Below are 23,715 nucleotides of genomic sequence, written 5' to 3'. Positions count from 1 at the left end.
GGTTGCTGTTGCTTGGATCTGCTGCGTTGATTTAAAGGCACAAAATACAACACAACAAGGCACCACGTACCAGGCACTATACACAAATATATTCACGATATTAATAACCCCAATTAAAGGTGACCACCTGAATTAAGAGAATTAGGGGATAAGGAAGAAGGAAGAGAAAAAGATAAAAGAGAAAAAGGAAAAGAAAAGTAGGGACCAAAAAAAGGGAGTGCAAAAATGAAATTGGGAAAAAGGAAGGGGGAAAATAAAAGCGAGAAAAGAAAAGAAAAAAAAAAAAAAGAGCGAAAAGAGAGAATGAAGTGGAAGAGGGAAGAGACTTTTTATATGAGGAGAATACTCCTATAGAACAGCCATTAATCCCAACAAATTCCAGCAACAGCTCCCTGGATATGAGTGCAAACTAGAAACAACCAATAATATAACAATGAAAATAGAATGGTGAACACCAATCCCAAAATAAAATAAAGAAAAAATAAAATGGCACTTTAAAAAAATGGTAAAATGGTAGCAGTAATAATACTGGTTAAAAATAAGAAGGTAGTAATTAAAAGGGTAAAATCAGGTGATGGAAAAAGAAGAAAAGAAAGAAAAAAAAAGAATGAAAAAAAAATTGGTTTCTTAGTTAAAAAGTGAAAAAAGAAAAAAAATTGCAGTAGTGAAGGTCCTTCGGTTCTTCTATTCTTCAGTGTGGCTTGCCTTAGACCTTCCAGGTATTCAGGAGAGTGTTGAGTTTCCCTGCTATATACTGTTCCTCTGTGTTGTAAACCACAGTCCTTATTTTAAAGCAGGCCGCATTTATTTCCCAGACTGCCTTATTTTGTGTTTAGCAAAGAGTCAGTTTGTGGGTCAGCCTCTGGGTGGCAGTGTTCTGGGGTTGGCCTCTGAGGCTATAGGGCCTCTCTGTCCAGTGGAAGTTCACTGCCCAGAGCTGACTGCGTAATAGTTAGTTACCAGCGCTATGTTGTTGCTGGGATTGAAAATCCCCCTATAGGCCAGACCCTGTTAACTCCCAGGGACTGATCAGGTTATCTTAATCCTTGATCTCGTACAGGGTGGAATCTGGGTGTGGCTGTGCTCCTTGCCTGGGGGCTGGGGGGAGGAGACTCCCTCTCAGGAGCGGGTGGCTGCCCCAGTCCCGGGCTCTGGGGTGTCTCAGCACTCAATTCACTACCACCTCTCCCGGCTCCCCCTCTTTCCCCAGTCTCTCCCCAGATTCCACTCCTCAGCACACTCTCCCTCTCTTCAGCACAGGTGAGTGTCTGTATCCGAAATGTCCCATGAACAGGGTTCAGTGAAAACAAACAAACAAATGCCGGCCGCGGAAACGGGGAAGGCTTGGTTTCTGTAAGCTTCTTCTCTTACCGGGACTGCATGGTCAGGTCAGCTCTTCAGGCTGCCCCCTTTAGGCTCAGTCCTCCGCGGTCACAGAACCCAGCTCTCAATTTCCCTGGCGGCGCCAGGAATCCCGCGGTTCTCCTTTCCCCCGTCAGGGGCTGTGCCTGTCCCAGGGGACGCGGCTGTCTGCCACGCGGTCTCCCTCCGACTCTCTGGGCTCAGAGGTCTGGCAAACTTTCCTGCCCAAATCCCTGTTTTTTTTTTACCTTACCAGGGGAGTTCTGCTCTTCCCGGCTGTAAACCCTCTCACTAGTTGAGCAATTTCGCCAATTCGGTGTGAGTGTTACTAGCTTCAGCTGCTCGCTCCATTTGCTCCGGGACACGACCTGGGACACGTCTGCCTATATCGCCGCCATCTTGGTTCTCCTCCGGGAGGAATGTATTTTCAAACCTTCTCGAGGCCCGGGGAAGTTAGCGTTTGGGGCAGGAAAGAGCTGCCACCTTCCCAGACTCTCAGTAGGTGCCAGGTTTGGACCCAGGGTCAGTTGCAGTGGCAGGAGCAGTCCTGAGCCACTGTCCTGGGAGGCGGTTCCGAGGCGTTTTATTTACATCTTGGTGAGACAGTCCTACCACTGGCAAAGCCCAAGAAAGGCATTCGGGGCCGTAAATGTGACCCTGCAGACAAGTGCCCCCTTTCGTGTTTGTTTGTTGGCTTTTGATTGGTGACTGGAGATGGCAGGACAATGATCCCAGTTCCTCTGTAGTAAGTGTGGGCAGGGGCTTTTGAAAGCACTTAAAATATAATGAAAATATTAACTCAGTGCATACAACCTAGGAATTGACTATTCATACTGTTTTAAAACTGAGGCCCAGTGCACGAATTCATGCCCGAGTGGGGCCCCTCTGGGTAGCCTGCAGAGATCGGGCAGAAACCCTCAGTCCAATGCTGCCTGCAGCTCCTACCTGCCTCTAGCCAGGAGCCCTGCATCTGGCGCCCTTCCAAGAGGAGTAGCCTGTAAATTGGGCTGAAACCGGCTCTCCAGCATCCCCCAAAGGGTCCTGGATTGCGAGAGGGCGCAGGCCAGGCCGAAGGACCCAACCAATGCACAGCTGGGCCAGGGAGGGACTGCGGCAGGGCTCCAGGGCATGTCCCGGCCCATCTTGCTCAGTCCCTATCGGCCAGACCCCAGCAGCAAGCTAACCTACTGGTCAGATCATCTGCCCCCTGGTGGTCAGTGCATGTCATAGTGAGGTGTTGAGCAGCCTTAGCATGTTGCGCTTTGATTGGTTGAACAGTCGACTGGTCACCGGACGACCGGACACTTAGCATATTAGGCTTTTATTATATAGGATTCTGTTCTTTCTAATAAAAGTCCTTTCAGGGTGCTTCAAAAAGAGGTTTCCCTACATTCTAAGTAAAACCAAAATGTAAGATGTAGTGTAACAGGTAAAATGCATATTAGTGGGCAAAGCTCTGGGTCTGTCACATTTATAAAACGGGATTTGTGCAGAGGGGGTGAGTTTACCGTAGTCCAGTTTCCCTGCTTTTCCAAGTTCTGTCTTTAAGAAGCACCAAGGCCCAGCCTAGAGCGGCTCTGTTTTCCTCAACCCTGTGCCTTTGATGCTCTGCGCTTCTGACTGGCAGTTGGCATGAGTTCCTTGTGTAATTTATCCTTTATGAATGCCCCTCATTGCCTGGTCTAGATGCTAATTAGAGGACCTGTGTTCTAACACAGAACTTCTTCAACTTCCATGAACATAGGAAACCGCAGGAATCTTGTTGAAGTGTAAATTCTCTCTTCATCGGAGGAGGGGGCGCTGACAGGCCACATTGCAAGTCTCTGGCAAACCTTCAGCAGTTGTCTCTTAATTATGCTGTTTGTTTCAAAACAGGACAAAATATTTAAATTTGATTAAATGCCTCATTTGTCTGCAATATGAACACAGCATTAGGAAGTAAACACAGATGTAAATCAATTTCTGTGACTAATGCAAGGTGTAGGGTGTCCTTTTTGTTTTTGTTTTGCTTTTTTCCGATTCCTTTATTTGATCAACGGACTTTAGCTTATCCACTGAGTAGCTGCAGATCAGGTGAGATTGCATGTGAGGAGTTTCTACTTGGGCTCCATTACATTTAGGCTTTAAAACAGAAGCCTCTGTAATAAAACTGGAAGACATCTCTGTTCTTGAGGCGTGAAATAAAACATTTAATGTAATTTTTATTGTTTTCTTTCTAATTACTGAAATCATTTATTTATTATCCCAACCCCTGAAAAGCAAACAAACAATAAGGAAAATTATGGAAGAGAACCGAGACCCAACAAAACAAAACAAAACAAAACTGTTGCCCTAGTTCCCAGCACCATTTATGAGGTTGCCCAGGGAGAGCCAGAGGTGAGACAGAGCCCCAGGGAGCCCTGGGGGAGCCACCGTCAGGAGGAGAGCCTGGCCCGGCCTGGCCTGCGGTGCCGCATGGGCAGAGGAAAGAATAAGGGATGGTGGCTCCGGAGTGCTAAGTGCTGAGACGTCAGATGCTTCAGTGGCTCCTCCTATGCAAGCAGGTGGCCTTTGTGAAGGGCCTTCACTGTGGGCTCCCTGCTGGCTCATTCAGTGAGCCTGGGCCACCCTGGGCCACCGGCAGCTGAGCTCCTTTTCCTCCCCGAGTCCTCCCTGGGTGGGAGAGGATCCTCGGACTGACACAAAGGAGCCTTTCCACCTCTTCTCAGATTCCCTTCCTGCTACCAGTTCCTCCCAGTGTTTCCTTATCTTGTTTTAGTCGTGAATTAGTCTGATACTGCTTATCTCCAGGAATGTAAACTGCAACTGTCTCAGTTAACTCACAGCTGCATGCAAACGGAAAGCTGTTTGCACGTGAGCTTTGGTGAGATATTGCTGAGGTTCCCGAGGGGCCCGGGAGAGGACTGTTAATAGTGCTGGGCTCCTAGTGCGAGAACCAGCGTGGCTCTGTGCTGTTTTAATGGTGGCAGCTGCTTCCTTGGCCTTTCATATTATGTTCTATTACCCTCGTTGCCTGTGGGATGAGGGCAGTGATTATAACACGACTTTTTGTTTTGTTTCTTTGCTTCACAGCTGTCCTAGGGTGGCCCAGACAGGAGCTATGCTAGTTCCTCTCTTAATATTCACCCACTTATCTATATCACTGTGGTTATGGTTACCCTATAGATTAGGGAAGCCTTTCTTTCTTTTACTTAGAATTTGCCCCAAATTAGACTAATTATAGGTGTGATTATCCACCATGTGCCACTCATTTAATGAATATACTCAATAGTTGATCACCAAGTTGTCTTTCTTAAAGTTCTATAATTAGTACATTTCATGAATCCTTCCCATTTTAATTCATTTATTTCTTATTTTTTAATTTTTTTGTTAATCCTCACCCGAGGATATTTTTTCCTTTGATTTTTAGAGAGAATAGAAGGGAGGGGGAGAGACACAGAGAGAGAAACATCGATGAGAGAGACACACATTAATTGGTTGCCTCCCGCATGTGCCCTGACCAGGGCCAGAAATCAAGTCTGCAACACGGAACATGCTCTTGAATGGAATTGAACCCATAACCCTTCAGTCCTCGGGCAACGCTCTAACCCACTGAGCCACAGTAGCTAGGGATCAATTTAATTCATTTCTTAAGTGAAAGGTGATTTTATTCTTGCATATCTCTCCCATATTGTGGAGAACTGAAACAGAATGGCTTTATAATATATTTTATCAGTTGAATAGACCCATCCTATATGCTATATAATAAAGAGGTAATATGCAAATTGACCATCCAACACACAAGATGGTCCCCACCATGTGGTCCAAGATGGCCACCACAAGATGGCCAGCAGGGGAGAGCAGTTGGGGGCGACCAGACTGGTAGGGGAGTGGTTAGGGGGTGATCAGGCAGGCAGGCAGGCAAGCGGTTGGGAACCAGCAGTCCTGGATTGTGAGAGGGATGTCTGACTGCCCACCAGGATCGGGCCTAACGGGCAGTCGGACATCCCTTGAGGGGTCCCAGATTAGAGAGGGTGCAGGCTGGGCTGAGGGACACACACACATACCCTCCCCGTGCACGAATTTCATGCACCGGGCCTCTAGTTACTCAATAATCAATAATGTTCTTTTTAATGCACACAGCAATAGAATAATTACATACACTTGCTCTTCCTTGTTTTCAGCATTTTGCTAATCACGTTCTACTTAGTGCATTTTTCCACCTCTCAGATGTAGAGGTCATTCTTCAAGCAGAACGCTTCCTCCCACTGCAGGACTACCTGAGCTGAATGTTTAGTGCTTGTGATGAGCTGGGCACTGACCAAGCATTCGACGGGTTGGGGTTGAGCAGGCAGGTGGATGTGGGGAGTGAATATGGGGGTGATTTTGTGGAGCTTGGAAAATTGTTTAAACCCCTCACGCACGCTGTGCTCAGTTCTAAACAGTTATTTGTGGTATTCAATGAAAATCACATGCTGGTACTTTGTGTTGCTTTTATGTGTCTGACACTCGTTTTGGCTTCATCAAGGGTGGTTGGCGCCTGGGCCTGAGGATGGTTTTCACTACAGAGTCCAAGGAGAGGGAGGAGCAGGAGTCCAGGAGATGGAGGGGACATGGTCTGTGGGGATCCAGTGAGCTTTCACTTTTAGTATTGCAGTATTTTTTACTTTCCTAGGCATAGCTAATATTTTACAGTAATCACAAAGTATTACTGTAAAATCAAAGTATCAATGCATTTCCCTAAAAAAATTATCCAAAATGAAAGCCTGAATTTTAACAGCAGCTGTGAACACTTGCTATTCTATATCTTTATGCTTCATCACTACCAGTCATCTAAACACAATACACTGTACCAGGAAACGTGGCTTGGGAACCCAGACAACCTGAGTGACCCCTCACCTCCATGACCACTGACCACAAGAGGCCTCACTGCTGCTCAGCAGTCTCGGCACGATTTAATTTCATTAAAATTATTTCTGTTCATCAGAAAACATACTTAAAAACTCAAAGGCAAGCTACATACTAGGAAAAGATATTCGCATCATATATAACTGATAAAAAATAGAAGTTAGAATATAGTAAGAATAACATTCAAAAGAAAAAAATAACCTAATAGAGGAATGGAGAAAGACAAGAATGGGCACTTTACAGAAGAGGAAGTATATGAAAGACACTCAGCTTCTTTAGTAACCAGGGAAAGATGGACCAAGGCCATGATGCTATTCACACCTACCAGAATGGCAACGCTAAACTCACCCAGCATCAGAGGTTGGCTTTTATGTGGGTGGTGGGAATTCTTGTGCTCGGGTGGGTGAGGGAAAATTGTTATAACCACTTAAGAAAATGATTGGGCCCTAGCTGGTTTGGCTCAGCGAATAGAGCATCGGCCTGCTGACTGAAGGGTTCCGAGTTCGATTCCTGCCAAGGGCACGTGCCCGGGTTGTGGCCTTGAACCCCTATAGGTGGCATGCAGGCGGCAGCCAATCAATGATTCCCTCTCATCGTTGGTGTTTCTCTCTCTCTCTCCCTCTCCCTTCTTCTCTGAAATCAATAAAAATACATTTTTTAAAAAGGAAATGAAATGGTTGGCAGTGTTTAGTAAAATAGAACACCCATGTGCCCTAGGATTCCAGAAAAACTGTACGTTTGCACCACACCCTGTCCAAGAATGCTGTAGCAGAATGTATATCTGTGCAACCTGTGTGTATGTGTGAAAGTGTGTGTGCGTAGGAGAGAGGGAGAGGGAGAAGGAGAGAGAGCAGGAGAAGAGGAAAAAATTAAATTAGTTGAAGGCCCTTCAGCAGGAAAAGTTTCCATACATTCGTGCTATTTCCGAGAAAAATTAGTCCCCTCAATGTATTCGTGTATTCCATAAACAAATAATTCCAACGTTTTATATTGCTGGCATTTTTCTTACCAACACCACTTGGCTGACTTGGCCCATCTGCGTATGTGTGTTGAACAGGAAATTGCCCGGCATCTGCGCCCCGGCACCCTCCGGGCGGTCTTCGGCAAATCCAAGATCCAGAACGCCGTGCACTGCACCGACCTGCCAGAGGACGGGCTGCTGGAGGTGAGTCGGAAACACCTGCTGATAGCTCAGGTTCACGAATAACCTCAGCAGTCCTGGTGTGTAAGAACCGCTTAGTATTCTTGGGTGATACTGTTACTGGTCATCTGATGACCCCAGGCTGCAGCTTTCAAGGACTGAGCGGTAGGATGCGGTTTATGACTGGATAGCCTTCAAAGAACTGTTATTTTTCTGATTGGCATATATTATGGCTTAAAAGTAATTTAAAAAGTGAAAAACTGCAGCATTAATTAAATGGTATGAAACCTGTTTTAAAGTCAGGTGAAAATATCACCGTAAGTGGCTAGTCATGGAAATCTATCAATGAAATCCAGAAGTCTAATATGTAATGTGAGAGCATTGACGGAAATAGCCACCGTTCATTGACTCTCTCGGGTTCTGCCATCGTAAGTGCTCCGTGTAAATTACGTCTGGGAATCCCACAGCAACTCTAATAAGTTGGTATTATATCTGTTTTATCAGGGAAATGAAATTGGGACTCAGAGGGGTTAAGTAACATCCTCAAATCAAACAGTGCATGTAGAACAGAGCCATGCTCTGACCTCTCATCTGTTTAGCACATTAAGCGCCCAGCCTGTTTTGTCTTCCAGCCAGAAAATACAGTGTCAGTCACCAGTGACTGACTGGGCGATTAACGTGGTAATTAACATAAAATAAAAAACAAAGAATTATAAGAAAATATAAAGAAAAATTGGTCTGGTTTGGGGTTAAGAAAGTCATTTGTTGGCCAAAGCAAAGAAACTTTAAGGAAAGGATTGATATCCTTTTTTATAGTTTAAAAAAATTTTATGTGTCAAAAGGAACTAATGCAATGAAAAGACAAATGCTAAATTAAGGAATATATCTATGCCTAAGTGACCAGACAACTGGATGGGATGCCCAAACGACCAGGAAACCGGTCGCTATGATGCGCACTGACCACTAGGGGGCAGACACACAATGCAGGAGCTGCCCCCTGGTGGTCAGTGCACTCCCACAGTAGGAGCGCCACTCAGCTGACAGATGGGCACCAGACGCCAGGCTCATGGCTGGCAAGCGCAGCTGCAGCAGTGCGAGCCTCTCCCGCCTCCACGGTAGCACTACCGAACTAGTGGCGGCAGCAGCAGGTGCAGCAAGTCTGGGATGAGCAGGAGCAGCATGGTGCCCAGCCCGGGCTCGAGGCTCCTCCCCGGCCACCTGCTGCTTCATGCACTACTACATCCCCGCCTGCAGGGATTGGGCCGAAACTGGCAGTCCAACATCCCTTGAGGGGTTCCGGATTACGAGAGGACACAGGCCAGGCTGAGAGACCCCACTGGTGCACAAATTCGTGCACTGGGCCTCTAGTTGTAGTATAAAGGACAGAAAAGTGATATCCATAAGACATCTTACTTTAGTATTTTTTGTTTTATGTCAAATTTATCAATCTTTTATTTTATTTCTACCTTTGAAATCATCTGTAGAGAAGCCTTCCCCATTTTGTTTAATTTTCTTGCATTGAAATGCTCAGTGCACCTGGCACCTGTGTGGTCACGTGGTGTGAGGGAGAGATCCAGTCAGTGTGATGACGTTGCTCACCAGCGCTTCCTTTCATTGCCATTTCTCGTTGATTGATGCCCGTGCACACCTGTGCCTGTTTCTGAACTTTCCATTTTATTCCACTGGTCGGTGCCAGAAAAATACTACTTTACTACTGCAGTTTCTCCTTTAAGAAAGTTTTCTTGGTTATTCTCTTAAGCTTATTCCTCCACGTGAACTTCGCACGAGTCTGTCGAGTTCTTTACCCCACCCCACAGGATGCCAAGGGGACTGGGGCTGACATCTGCTGTGTTTGTGATGAGTGTGGGAGTGACGTGTCTGTAGTGGCCAACCTCTCCACCTGCACAGGTGGCTGTCCCTCCTGCCTCCCTTATGCCAGTGGAGCCTTCTCTTAGTGTGGGCCTGGGGCACAGCCTGTCACCTTTCTTCCCGCCAGCTTTTCTTCTTGTTGCTGTAGAGAATGACTTCATTAGCTCCAGTAAGATTTTCTCCTGTAATCCAGGGTGTAAATTGGCTAAAATCTTATCTGAACTAAAATCTTATCTAACCCTGGTATGAAATACTGACCATACTCCCAAAATGTAAAAATGGTACAAACGTCACCTTGTAATTACCCAAAGGATTAAGTGTTGGTTTTAAATTCCCACCTATTTTATGACTATCCCCTTCACCTTCTGAGAGCTCAGGACCTACAGTCTAGGTTTGACTACAGAGTGTTGTTCAGTGAAACTGAAGCGTTATTAATCATGAAATTTATGCCCATTAACAAATGCTATCCAAGTATGCCTGTGACTGCTCATGCAGTTTAGACTGTTACCGCCTGCAGTTTACAAAGCCATTTACGAAATGATTAAAATCGTTCTAACCTGACTGCACAGCAGATTTCATTGCAAATATAAAAAACAACACAGCAAGTGGAAGTTGTGCCCTAACAGCCTCCTGTCCTGTGGCTGGTGATTTATAGCTGATGTGACCTCCGCTGAGTCACTTTTCCTTTCCAGGCCTCATTTCTCTTATCAATAGAATGGAACAAAAACGCTGATACACCGAGGACTGCTCTCTGAGTCAGGGATTAGCTCCTTGCAGATGACTTGGCTTTAAAGTCAAGCCTTGGCACAACGACACATGGAGGCCAGAAGAGTTATCTGCTCATAGGCCTTCAAAGTGCGGGTCAGCGTGACACAGACACGCCTCTGACCGGGAACATTGGTACTCACACGTGCTGTTCCTTAGGGAGCATTCTTTAGTTGTAGGTAACCACGACCTTTACTGCCCAGCCCAGGACCTTTTTGAAAGGCAGTTCCAGTCTCAAAGGCATACGCCGGAGCTGTCGGGGGCACGGGGACTATGGGCTCCCCGTTGCTGTGGCAAGAATCGGGCAGTTTACCCCTCAGTCTTTCCTTCGTGATGTTTCCTGAGCCACGCTTGTGCCGAATGTCCAGGAAGTATGATTTCAATGTATATTTTGTCCTCATAACAAACCACACAGAGTGTTTGCCTTGCTGACATTGGGCTAGGATTTCAAAGCAACTTGACCCTTCCCCTGTTCACACTGAGCTCACAGTAAGTGTCAGAGGGCGGGGTGGGAGGGCGGGGGGGCGGTCTCAGCAGGAACCTGGAGATGGATTTCTCTGGAAGCCGCTCATTGTGACACAACCGCTTTGGTGGTTACAGGGAGGAAGGACAGCGGCTGCGGGAGGACACAGGCCGGGGTGTTATTTCACCGGTGTCCCCTGACACTGTCGGTAGTGACTATGAAGACCTTCAGTTTCTGCTTTAAAGAGAGCGTCAATGGGAAAGATCTAGTTTAACTAGTAATAAAAGAAATACTAGTTTTCTACCAATGGCAACACTTGGAAGTCTCAACGCCCACTTCCGGTGAGGCTCCAGGAAAATGGATTCCTCAGGGGCTGGTGCCAGTGACGTGGCCACAGGTATTGAAAGCCACGTGTTGTTCCCTACAACTTGTCCCAGATTCCACTCCTCAGAATTAACCCGAGGAGGAGGGCGGTGGGGCTGCCAGGGGACAGCCGGCTTCATGGTGTCATTGCGGAGGAGTTGTGGTGATTACAGCGGAACAGGGTGCGTGGCTGTGGGTCTAGCTGAGAACGGTCCCTGTGTGCTCATAGCTCCTCGCTCCCTCCAACCCAGCAGCATAGCCAACAGTCGGCATAGCTCTACCCCGGCACTTACTCATCTCACTGCATCTGGCTCCCGATCCTGTAAATGAAGATCTGAGCAGTGCCTGCCGTCAGATAGCATGGTGCCCAGACAGAGCCACTGCTGAACAAATGCTAGCAATTGATCGTTACAGTGCCTGTCTCCTCATGTGTGTTTCCCACAAGACTGAGCACCCATAGGGAGGGATCTGTCCTGCTTGGCATATGAAAACTCTTCAGTAAATCATTTTTGAAGGCAAAGTGGGGAGGGTTTGGTTAAATAAATTTTGGTTCGTGTACTCTGGCTGAAGTATGTAACCTTTTTTCTTTAATGATGGTAACAGAGACCTCCCTGTAGCAGTGGCCTTGGTTCATGTTAGACTCACCTCGGCCACTTTTAAAATCTGATGCTCAGACCCACCCTTAGAGAGTCCCACTTTTTTCCTTTTGGAATAATTTCAAACTTACAGAAGAGTTGCAAGTACTATACAAAACTTTTTTTTTTTAATAAGCATTGGGGTTAAGTTGCCAACACAGTGCCCCATAATCTCTGAATACTTTAATGTGATTTTTTTTTATTCTATCCCAAGGATATTTTTCCATTGATTTTTAGAGAGAGTGGAAGAGAGAGGGAAAGACAGAGAGAAAATCAGTGTGAGAGAAACACATCGATTGGTTGCCTCATGCACAACCCCAACAGGGGATGGAGCCTGCAACCTGGGCATGTGCCCTGACCAGGAATCAAACTGGTGGCCTCTTGGTTCCTGGCTGTTTGCTCAAATGCTGAGCTATACCAGCAGGGACAGGTATTTACATTCTTTAAAAATTAAAAGCACAGCAGTAGACAGGATACATGTAGCCCTGCCCTCCCGGAGCTTATCTCCAGGAGTGGTCATCATAGTCATTATTTTTTGGAATGACGAAAGTATGGCTCTGTTGGAGTGACCAAAGTATGGATCTGTTTATCTTTTTCAAATATTCTGTCACTTGGTTATATCATGTTTGTGTTATAATATAAAATGTTAAGAAATACATAAAATATTTCATTGTTTATATAGGTGATCAAAACAAATCTGCATTTGGCTGCATAAGTGTTTCTGCATGGGTTCTGGTGCCAGTGTACTGCATTAACCAGAAGCGAACAGGTGCAGTGACTAAGAGATTGGCGGCCTGGATCTCCTGGCCTCCACACACACCCACACTTGTAACCTATCTCAGTTCTAGTTTCTATCTCGAGGGAAGAGTTGTGATTTTTACTAGTACCTCGTCAAAGAGGAACAACTTGTACGAAGACAAGAGCAGCGTTCTCTTAGAGATCTAAAAATAGCTTAGTAAGCCCTGGGCTTGACCCTGAGGTAGAAAATGGCAGGAGATAGGCTGGAAGAGTCAGCACAGGCCTTGTACCGACACACTAAGACATCGGGGAGGTTCCCGGTCACCCCGGGAGGATTCTGTTACCCAGGGAGGATCCCGATCACCTCGGGGAAGATTCAGTCACCCCGGGAGGATTCTGTAGCCTGAAAAGACGTTGCCGCGTGGATAGCCAAAAGCAGAGCTTCCAGAGGCATTCCGGATGGCACAGCTGACACCCCCAGAGACTAATGAGTGTGAAGGATTACCTACAGGAGACAGGATTAACCCGCATCCCCAAGTGAAGGTGGTGAGGCTAATGCGTAACCTTCCTCTGTGATACGGGTGTATTTCATAAGTTTGATGGCAGAGCCCAACCTGATCTGACACCTGTATGATTCTACAGAACCCACCTGAGTGACTGCCCGCACTGTGACTGCGCACACCGTGACTGCCCGCACTGTGACTGCCCACTCTGCTGCACAGATGCTGGTGCAGAGGTTACGGGAGCTCCCAGACCCCGGGGAGAATGTGTATTATAAGATGTGAGCGCCACATCGCTAATCCCCCTTTCAAACGTCAGACACCAGGAGCTGTGAATAACGACAGTGGGGAGGGTCTGAAACAGCCTTGGAGAGGGCGCTGATCACAGGATGGACCTTCCGGGTGTTGCTTAGGATGCGGGGGATTTGGGCGTTGAGGTGCATCCTGATGCTGTTGTTTCTGAGCTGGATGACGCGGGCGAGGGTCTGCAGGTGGGCGCGCTGAGGAAGGACCATTGACCTCAGCCAGGGAGGGGAGTGATAAGTCAGGGGAGAGGCGGCAGGAGGGGCCGCAGCAGCCTCCCCAGGAGGCCGAGGGGACGGAGGAGCCGTGGCCAGCGCAGACGTGTTAACTTCAGAGTGTCAGTATTTGTCAAGGACTTAAATAAATATTGAATAATTGAATGAAGATGATTAAGAATCATGAAGGAACCCAAAGGCACAAACTAGAAAGAAGGTAACACTGACTCATCCCAGAACTATATAATCTACATTTCATAAGCTTCTATTATAACCAAGTGTGACCTTCAAGCAATCGACAGAAATGTGTAACTAAAATAGTAACCCCTCTGAGTTAAATATTATTTAAAACAAATAAATAAGCGTGCTCATGAGAGCTCATTTCCCATCATCGCGGAGTTTCTGAAGGAACTTCCAGGCGCTGTGACTCTTCACCTGGCACATCCGATAAAGCTCCAGCCACCACTCCCGGGCGGCGGTCCCCTCCTCTCCCTGGCGCTGGGAAAGGGAGGCGCTGGCCTTTGCACTCTGCACTTCGACCTGGACTCTTGCCTTTGGTTGCACACTGCCTCACCTTCCAGCCCATGACTAAGCATGAGCTGCATTGATAAGTAACTCTTGGCGACTAAAAGTCCTTCCAGAGGGGACAGAAGTCAGCTTCAACGGCCTGATCAAATCCATCCTCCTCCCATTCATAAAGCTTTGCTGCTACTCCCTTGGTTCTAGAGTAAAGGTTGCTAAACCCACTACTGTTCTCTGCCCATGAGACAGTGATGGACATCCCAGCCTTAACAGGAGAAAACAGGGCTAGTCTAACAGAAGGAAAATGCCAGGCTCGGTGTGTTCAGAACAAATGTATAGAGAAGGTTTGCAGGTGAGCTAAAGCGTTTAGTGAAACCTGAAAGGCCTTCAGGCCCCAGGTGTCAAATACCAGCACTACCACCGAGCGCAAGCAGTGTTCTGTGAGATAATTGTGAATAACTGTGATTAACAGTGGCTGTTTCCTGTTCCTCTTTAACCCGAACATCCCTTTAGCCATAAAGGTAGCGCCTACATCTTGCCAGTGTCTTAGGCAGCACAGGCCACACATTCTTTCCTTGATGCAAGTACAAGTGAAATCCAAAGTACTGTAGGCACTATTTTTAAATCTTATATTGGACACATGTTTACTTCAAGTTAGGAACTTGATACAGTGTGTGGCCAAGTTTAAAAGATAACTATGCTATGAAATTGGTTTACATTAATTCCTTCATGTCATTTGCTTATTAATTTTATATTATTCTGTATGTTTATGGGGTCAATATTGGCTAACTTTAGGGGTACTTACCATGTGCCAGGCATTGTTCTACACGGGTTGCATACATTAACATATGTGATTTCAGGGCAGTAAATATCATTACCCTATTTCTGGGTCAGTAACTGAGGCATGGAGGGTTAAGTAACTTTTCCAGAATCACACAGCAGAACACAGCAGAGAGGAGCCCAGACCGTCCACAACCCCCACCCCCTCCTCCCCCCTCCCAGGTCACACAGTAGAGAGGAGCCTGACCATCACGATCCCTCTCTCTACCCCCTCCTCCCAGGGTTATAATCTGAACTCTAGCGAGGCTACTTCTCCAGGGCCCTGGGGCAGTGCTGAGTGAGAGCAGGACAATTCAGCTTGGGGTGCAGGGACGGTGTAGGGCGGGGGGGGGGGGGGGGGCGGGGATGCTACCGAATGTTGAGCCAGAATAGGTGGCCTCCCTCAGAAATAGTTAGGATGTGTGGATATTTACTTATATTTTATCCTCACTGGCTTCCACTTTTATTCATGAACTTGCCCCCCTCAGTTTTAGATGAAAAATATAAAATCGTTTATTCCTCAGAACTCTCTCAACTAGCAGACTCTGCCCTGTCAGCAGGTGAGGTCACGTGATTATTGATAAGCACGTTGGTTTTGCTGACTTTGTACCGACTGCCTCCGTATCCATGCAGCCCAAGTCCACGCGGCGTGCAGATTTCTGTCTCATGGTGGGGACGTAGGCTGGGAGCTCTGCCTTGGAAAATGATGGCTGATTTCTTTGAAAGGCCGCAGATGTTCCTTTATTTGAGGCTGTGTGCAGCATCGGTACTTTTCTCCGGAACTGTTAGATACTGTGTGTCTCACGTGGTACTCCCTCTCCCCGAGGCTCGACCACTCCCAAACCTCATCGCGTAGCTCAGGCCACTTCTCGGGTGCACTGTGTGCCCACAGCCAAAGGGCTTTAAAACCCTTTTCCTACATAAGTCAGGTTCTGTTCTTAAATTCCCATCGACATACAGGACTGCCTCCATCTCTGTGTGAGCACGGTCTTGTCCGGTGGTTTCTGTCTTTCACCGCCCTTCACTCCATGTTGCTCGCTTGTCCATCCGTGCTGTCTCGGTTCCCGTGGTGACTTGAGGTGGCTTGAGTGGGAGTGGGGGCTGGAATGGAAGAGGGCATGTCATCTCTCGGGGGGGGGGTACCATTCTTCCATGGAAGCATCTGTTCCCTGCCTCCCCCACCCCCACCCACTGGCTGCTCTAACTGCCCGTAGGACAGGGAGTGAACCTGACACGAGAGAAGAGTTCCAGCGTGAGTAAAGCCAGCATGGGGCTGGTCCAGCTCCCTGACCCGCCCACCACTGAGAGGCCGCACGCGCCAGGCGTATGGTCTGCTGTGTGAGGGGTGAGCCTCGGTGATCGCTGCGGGCCCCCTTGGCACACGCTGCAGGATCACCAGCCGCGTCATCCGCTCCGTCAATGAGTAACCACTGCAGGTTTAAGGTGGCAAAATAGTGCCTTTGCTTGGACATCATTGAACATAAGTTTCTGTGCAAAGTTCTCGCCTTGCCTGGTACACATTAACTTTCCGTTCCGGTGCAGTCAGCACCCGAGAGCTCGGATCCGCTGCTTAGTCGTAGGACAAGAACGTAAAGCGTCGTGCAGGGGCGCCCGGGGTGGCCGGGCCCTCCAGGGCATCGCAGTGTGCGCTTTCGGAGTCTGACAAAGAGGCCGTTGTTCCCTGATAATAGACACCCGTAGTGACACTGATATCTTGGGCCCAATTTTTTTTTAGGATAAAATAACTTTATGTGTCTCCTGTGTTAGTAGCCTTTGCTGACAGTTATCCACTGCCGACCTCTGCTTATTTGCTGGCATTGCAACCTGCCTTCTCACCTGGGGGATAGTATCTGTGGATTCTCTTCGCTCTAGCTCTCCTACCATCCTTAACATTGGTCCTTCTCAGTTCAAGATCACATGCAGGTGTCGAAGGCCTGTTTGTGCCATTCACTGTTCCAGACACCAGGGGGAACTCACAGGATGTGATGTTCTCTAGGAAGGGCTGTAAACCAAATAGATCTTTCACATCAGGACAAAAGTGCTGGGAGGTTGAGCCTCCACTGGGTCCCTACTTCCCAGCGCAGAGTGGAGTCAGGGAGGCCCCTGGAAGGTACCGGCTCTGCCTAAGTAAGGGTGGGAATGGCATTCCAGGCCGAGGAAACCGTGTGCGCGCTGGGGAACCACATGCAATTTGATATACAGTGGGGCCTTGACTTACGAGTTTAATTCGTTCTGTGACGGAGCTCGTAACTCAAATTACTCGTATGTCAAATCAGTTTTCACCATTACAAGGACACGTGATGCTGGGCTGATGTGGCGTTCACTGACGTTCGCTGCGCCAACTAGCGGTGGGGTATCTGAAGCTGGCTGGTAACCCGAATTTTAGCTCGCAACTCAAAGCAAAAAATCGGCCGAGAGAGGGCTCATATCTCAAAAAACTCGTTCGTTGGGACACTCGTAAGTCAAGGCCCCACTGTATTAGAAATTAAACTGATATTGGAGAATGGCAGGTGAGCTTGGAAGAGTAGGCCAGGATCATATGAAGTGACTGTGTTGTACCATATCTAGGAGCTTGTAATTTATTCGTGGACTAACTGCCCAAGACTCTTGAAAACTGTTGTGAATACATTCACTTCCTTGGGAAAAAACATCCAAAGCTTTTATTAGATCTCAAAGTGTTCTACTACCCAAACATTGTTCAGAATACTTGCATTTTTAAGTGAATGACCATACTGTTTGTTAATTAGAATGAAGTGAAGTATTTCCATATCCCTATTTCACATCATAAGAAATTCAATATACAGACCTGTCAGTTCAAAGATTAAAGCTGCCAGGAAAATGCTGTGTACACCAGGTTCTCAAATAATATTATTTTATTCATTGTCGGTTCCTTATGGCGTTGATGGGATGCCTAGGAACTTAACTCGTTTGTATCCATTAGCCTGTGGCGCAATTAGCTTCATTTTGCTTCAAGTAGCAGAACCTATTGACATGTTAAGTGAGGATTTACTGTGTAGCCAAAACCAAACCTTAAATTCATTCACTGAACAAACATACTCAGGCACCGCGGAGAAGGTCCAGCTTTCTTCACCAAGAATGTCAGACTCCGTAGCGGTCGTTCGTAAATGGCCTGCGACGCTGAGGACAGTGGTGACCCAGAGCCTAGGTTTAAAGAGGAAAGCAGACAGTCACCAGGTAATCACAGTGGCCAGTTCCAGCCGCCGCCAGGCTGTGTAGTGAGATAGGGTGAGGTGCACTAGGAAGGGCTGTCAACTAAATAGACCCCAGAAGGGGTCAGGGAGGTGTTCTGGGGGGAATGGCATTGGAACTGAGACCTGAAGCCATTAGTTCCGTGTCAGCTGGGGAAGGAGGAGAGGCCCCAGACCACAGCGCTGGCGCAGGAGCGTAGTGGGGGGACCCTGGGAGGCCGAGGCTGGGCAGCTTCCCTCTGCTGACGAATATGGGTGTTACCCTGGGCACTGACACGGTCAGGAACGTACTTTCTGAGAGAGCCTCCTGGTTGCTGTGCACGAAGTGGAGAGTGGACTGAAGGGGACCGGTGGGAAGGAGTAAGCAGACCATGTCTGCGTGTGAAGCTGAAAGGGCATCGGTGCGATGCGCTGGGTTTTGGTGTGTGGCTGGTTATAAATCCGCTGTGTTTCTCGCAGCTCAGGCTTCCCCACAGTGAGCCCAGGCCGGATGCCCTGAGACGGGCCACCCCAGCCTTTCTCCCGTGCCCTCCGTGAGCCACACAGAATTAGCGTGTTCTGTGCACCGTGCGGCGGCAGCGATGGCACGGTCTCTGCTTCCCTGTCTCTGCTGCTAGGCTCTGAGGGACTCAGATTCCTATTTAACCCTTTACTTCCCCAGAGGAGAGTGGCTGGCCTGGCACTGGGCTGGTGTGTGGAGTCTGGCCTCCTGCCCTGCGGTGCCGGGTTCTCAGGGCGTCGTCTTTCTGGCCTGGGCGTCGGCTGACTGGCGGCTGTTATCACTGTCAGGGGTGCCGGCGCTTCCTTTGGCTGTGAACAGAGGTGCAGCTTATTCTTTCTCGAAGGCTGTAACAATGTGTTGCTCGAAGACAGCAAGCACCTTTTTACTCAGCCTTGAAGCTGAGAACTTCTGAGACATGGCGCCCTGGGGAAGCCTGGCTTCTTTGATTCTGACTCAGCTGAAAGGTTGCAAGAGCAGCACTCCTGTTCCCAGCAGTGCAAAGTCCATGAGCTGACAGAGTGGCGACTAGAAAGAGAAATGAGCTGAGCTTTTCATAACTTCTGCTTGATTTGAACTTGAGTTCAAAGGTAAATCAAAAGTTTAAAGTTGCATTTGCGTGTTACTGTGTCCTGAAGGCTTCCCTCAGCCTTAACGAAACCCTAGAGCATGAGGTGGGTCCCAGAGCTCACCCCACCCTCTCTACCCTCAGCTTCAGACTCACTTTGCCCGCTTACAGAATAGAAATAATGACATTTCAGCCCTGGCTGGTTTGGCTCAGTGGATAGAGCAGGGGTGGGCAAACTTTTTGACTCGAGGGCCACAATGGGTTCTTAAACTGGACCGGAGGGCTGGAACAAAAGCATGGGTGGAGTGTTTGTGTGAACTAATACAAATTCAAAGTAAACATCATTACATAAAAGGGTACGGTCTTTTTTTTTTTTTTTTTTAGTTTTATTCATTTCAAACGGGCCGGATTAATCCGGCCCGCGGGCCGTAGTTTGCCCACGGCTGGGATAGAGCATCGGCTGCAGACTGAAAAGTCCCAGGTTAAATTCTGGTCAAGGGCACATACCTGGGTTGCAGGCTTCCCGGCCCCGGCCCCGGCCCCGGCCCTGGTTGGGGGATGCGGGTGGCAACCAATCAATGTGTCTCTCTCCCATTGGTGTTTCTCTCTGTCTCTCCCTCTCCCTTCCATTCTCTCTAAAAATCAGTGGAAAAAATATCCTCAGTGAGGATTAGAAAAAGACGAAAGAAAGAAAGAAAGAAAAGGAAGGAAGGGAGGGAGGAAGGGAGGGAGGGAGGGAGGGAGGGAGGGAGGGAGGGAGGGAAGGAAGGAAGGAAAGCATTTCACACTAAGCACTGGATGAGACGACCTGTATAAAGGACTAAATCAGCAGAGCTCAGGATAGAAAACAGACCCTCGAGGGATTTCAATAAGAAAGGGGTTTCCTATAGAGGAGACCAGAGAAGGGCAGGGGTGCCACAGGGACCCTGATCTCATGCCAATCACTGTCCTTTGATCCAGGTTCAGGCTGCAGTCTTGGTGCCACTGCAGCCACAAGTGCTGACTCACCTGTCTCTCACAGCCACAAACCTGAAGACGAGTCAGGGAAGGCCGAGTCCAGCCACTGCAAGCACAGGCCTCCACCTCACTGGCCAGCAGCCACAGCCTAAGAAGATGGCCTTGTCTTGCCTCTCTCTTCCAATTTCACACGAAGCCATCTATTGGTGGAGCCTGATTTGTAGCAAGACCCTTAGCTGCCAGGGAGTTTGGGAAATATAGTTTGTAGCTTTCCAGCTACCAAACAGAAGGCGGATGGAATGGAAATTGAGATGTTGGTTGTGCTGCCGTTGGTATATTAGTAGCAGGAGGACAGGTATCACTTAAGGTCAACACTTAATTTACTATGTAACCTTTCATTAACCTTAGAGGTTGATTTGCTTCTAAGGGAATGCACTAGGGTGCAATTAAATATAAATCCTTATGTTGTGAACCCCTAGTTTATAAGGTCCCTTTTCTCCCCACCAAGAGGAAGTAAATTAGGGAGCCAAGTTCTGTGTATGGTCTGATGCAGTCAGTGAAGTTCCCTGTTTACTGATGGGTGTGCTTTGCAGCATTGAGGTGTGAACAGCTGCTTGGTCTTATTTGCTAATACTTGGTTGGGGATGTTTGCATCTATTTCCATGAGAGACGTTGTGTAGTTTCCTGTAGTGTCCATCAGGTTTGAATATTAGCATAAGGCTGGCCTCATCGAATGAGCTTCTGTCTTCTGAAGGAGATTGTAGAGAATTGGTATAATTTCTTAAATGTTTGGTAGAATTCACCAGTTTTGGCAGAATTCACTCATCAGAGCCTAGTGCTTTCTGTTTTGAAGTTTATTGATTATTGATTCAATTTTGTTAATAGATATAGGCCTGTTCAAGATAGTCTCTTTCTTCTTTTGCAGGTGTCTTTAAAGGAATCAATCCATTTCACCTAGGTCAGTGGTTGGCAAACTGCAGCTCGCGAGCCACATGCGGCTCTTTGGCCCCTTGAGTGTGGTTCTTCCACAAAATACCACGTGCGGGCGCGCACATACAGTGCGATTGAAACTTCGTGGCCCATGCGCAGAAGTCGGTATTTTGTGGAAGAGCCACACTCAAGGGGCCAAAGAGCCGCATGTGGCTCGCGAGGCGCAGTTTGCCGACCACTGATCTAGGTTGTCAGAATTGTGGGCATAGAGTTTTCATAACATTCTTTTATTATCCTTTGATTTCCATGGGATCTGTAGTGATGTCCCCCCTTTCATTTCTGATATTAGTAATTTTTGTTCTGTCTCTTTATTTCTTAGTTGACCTGGCTAGAGGCTCCTCAGTTTTATGGATCTTTTCCAAGAACCAACTTTTAGTGATTTTTCTCTGTGGTTTTCCTGTTTTAAATTTTATTGATTTCTTCTTTAGTTTTTATTATTTCTTTTCTCCTGTTTAATTTGGATTTAATTTGCTCATCTTTTCTGGCTTTCTAAGGTAGAAGCTTAGATTACCATCTTGCTCTATTTCAGCCTCCTGGGCAAGTGCAAGTCTGAGTCCTCACATCCTGAAATTCCTCGTTGTTACTGCCACAGATGCACACTGAGTTCCTTCTGTTTCCGGGGGACCCAAAGCTGTAAGGGGCAAGCGCATATATATGAAGCAATATTTTGTCGGACTAGTTATATCATGTTCTTAATTCTTAAAATATATTCCCATAATTTATATCCCCCTATAAATACAAATAGAGATCAAAAAAGAGAAGTGAGAGGCCGCAACAATTAGGAAAAATCTTATATGGAGACTTAACTAGACATGAAATGAAGGTAAGAAAAGTTGAGCACTATGCAAAGAGAGAGGATTTTGAATAAAGACATGGGAGAGACTGCACCTGCTGGCTGGAGTGAACGGGTCTGTGTAGTAGGAACAGGTGTGGAAGATGAGCTTGAGTAAGCAGGTAGGTGCCAGAAGGTAGAGAAGCCTTCATTTGGGGCTTGGAGTTCAGAATTTCAGGAACAGAATAGTTATTCCACATGGATACCCAATGCAGGTTTGTAAAATCTGCCCCAGTCTTTTTAGGTGGGTGGTTGCTCTGTTCAGTGGCTCCATAGGCACAGAAGCGGGCTCTCCAGGGAGCATGAGGTTACAAAATGTGGAGCCTTTGTGGGAGGAACTCTTCTCCAATATCTCATTTATCAACAAAAGCGCTAGCTGGTTGCCGACAACTGGGAGTACAGTAGAAATCCTGAAACTGATTTCAGCAGGAAAGTGACGGTTTTCACAAAATGGGTTTGTGGCATTTTCTGGACAGAAAGTGCTCTGGAACTGGCCGCTCCCTCTGCCCGCCTGGAGCCCAGCGGCTCCGTCCTTGCTGTGATTTGATCTTAGACACACCAGCAAGGACTTAGTCCATCATGGGACTAATGAAGTATGAGCTACTGATAGGAATTAAATGAAAACAAAGATGTTCTGTATGAGTCACTCAGTGGCCACATCTGAGTGGCGAGCTGCTGGACCGTCTCCACACTAAATCCCCAGCGATATTTAATGGCGCAGTAATGGGAACCAGGTAAGAGGTCATGGAAATTAGCTTCATTTCATAGTGGCTATACCACAAACATCACTGGGCATTCCACCAGCATCATTTCTGGTCAACGATATTTTAAATTACACTAAGGTTAAGAGAGGTTCATTTGTACCCATGCTTTCCTTGTGTCATCAAAAAAGAGGGGTACAGTTTTTAAAAGAAAGATGTAAATAATGTGTTTATAAGCTAAAGGAAATGAAGCAAATAATATGTTTTCTATTCAATGGGACATGTAGAGATTTTTGCTAGTTCTTTGGTAATGACAGCAAAGCACATGATGAGTGTGTCCTAGCTGGGGATTTTATGACTAATTCCATTCCCATGAGATGAATGCATATTCTTTTTCTTCCTCCAAGCACAAGCTGTTTCAGCCATTCAGTAGCTGTCACTTTGGTTTAGGGAGCACTTTTTCCCCCCATTATAGTCAAAGGTTAGATTCAGGTTCCCTAACTTAAAACATGATGCTGTACATTTAAATCCATAGCTCTAGACAAAACCAATAGGGAATAACCTATGCAAGTAGAGATCAATGTTTCTAACTTATTATTTTGAGTATTAACTTCCAAATTAGAAGCGTGGTCGAGTTTTACCTTGTTGCTGAAGGGCTCACAAATTCCTTCCACTACCAACTAAACCAGCGTTCTCAACCTGTGGGTCGAGAACAATGAAAATACATCCTGCAGATCAGATATTTACACTATGATTCATAACAGGAGCAAAATTACAGTTGTGAAGTAGCAACGAAAATAATTTTATGGTTGGGGGTCACCACAACATGAGGAACTGTATTAAAGGATCGCGGCATTAGGAAGGTTGAGAACCACTGCAAGCCCACAAGTAGAGAAGTAGTAGGTTAGTTAAGATTATTAAGCAGCGTGGACTAGTAGTTCCCCTGGTATTTGTGAATGTAGAAGCCCTCAGGGCTGATGTACTTACTTAATCTCAGCCTTAGGGTCCATAAGCCCGTGGTTCACCCTTAGCACTACATTTTCAACCAGAGGTTAGGTTTCTATATGAGCTGAAGGACTTCCTTTTTTTTTTTTTTTTTTTTTTACATGCAATAAACATTAATATTTTAGGAAAAAAAGATTTTAAATATAATATTACCAAAACTGTACTAACATAGTATAATATCACAAAAGTTGTAGGAAATATTAAAAATCTGCAAGTAACAGGATTACTTATATTCTAAAATATTTTTTTCCTCTGGCTCTATTTTTGTTCATCAGTTTATGTTGTTCATTATATTCCACAAATGAATGATATCATGTGATACTTGTCTTTCTCTGACTGGCTTATTTCACTTAGCATAATACTCTCCAGGTC

The 23,715-nt window shown here is 46.8% G+C and overlaps 1 protein-coding gene across 4 annotated transcripts in view; it reads left to right on the top strand.

Moving 5' to 3' along the window:
- Nucleotides 1-23,715, top strand: part of NME7 (NME/NM23 family member 7) — a 118,310-nt gene that overhangs the window by 72,711 nt on the left and 21,884 nt on the right. Inside the window, exons 11-12 of one of the 4 annotated variants that reach the window (XM_059674149.1) lie at nucleotides 7,307-7,414; nucleotides 19,819-20,787. The exons of 1 other annotated variant lie outside the window; for it this stretch is intronic. In XM_059674149.1, the coding sequence (XP_059530132.1) occupies nucleotides 7,307-7,414; nucleotides 19,819-20,076 (366 nt within the window). In that variant the 3' untranslated portion in view covers nucleotides 20,077-20,787. Of the gene's footprint in view, nucleotides 1-7,306; nucleotides 7,415-19,818; nucleotides 20,788-23,715 lie in introns of those variants that run through there. 2 more of the 4 variants (XM_059674146.1, XM_059674147.1) reach the window with 2 other exon arrangements.

This window comes from Myotis daubentonii, chromosome 18 (genome assembly GCF_963259705.1).
Source record: "Myotis daubentonii chromosome 18, mMyoDau2.1, whole genome shotgun sequence".
NCBI lineage: Eukaryota > Metazoa > Chordata > Mammalia > Chiroptera > Vespertilionidae > Myotis > Myotis daubentonii.
The sequence above is the reverse complement of the archived record's forward strand: the minus strand, read 5'-3'. Positions and strand labels throughout refer to the sequence as shown.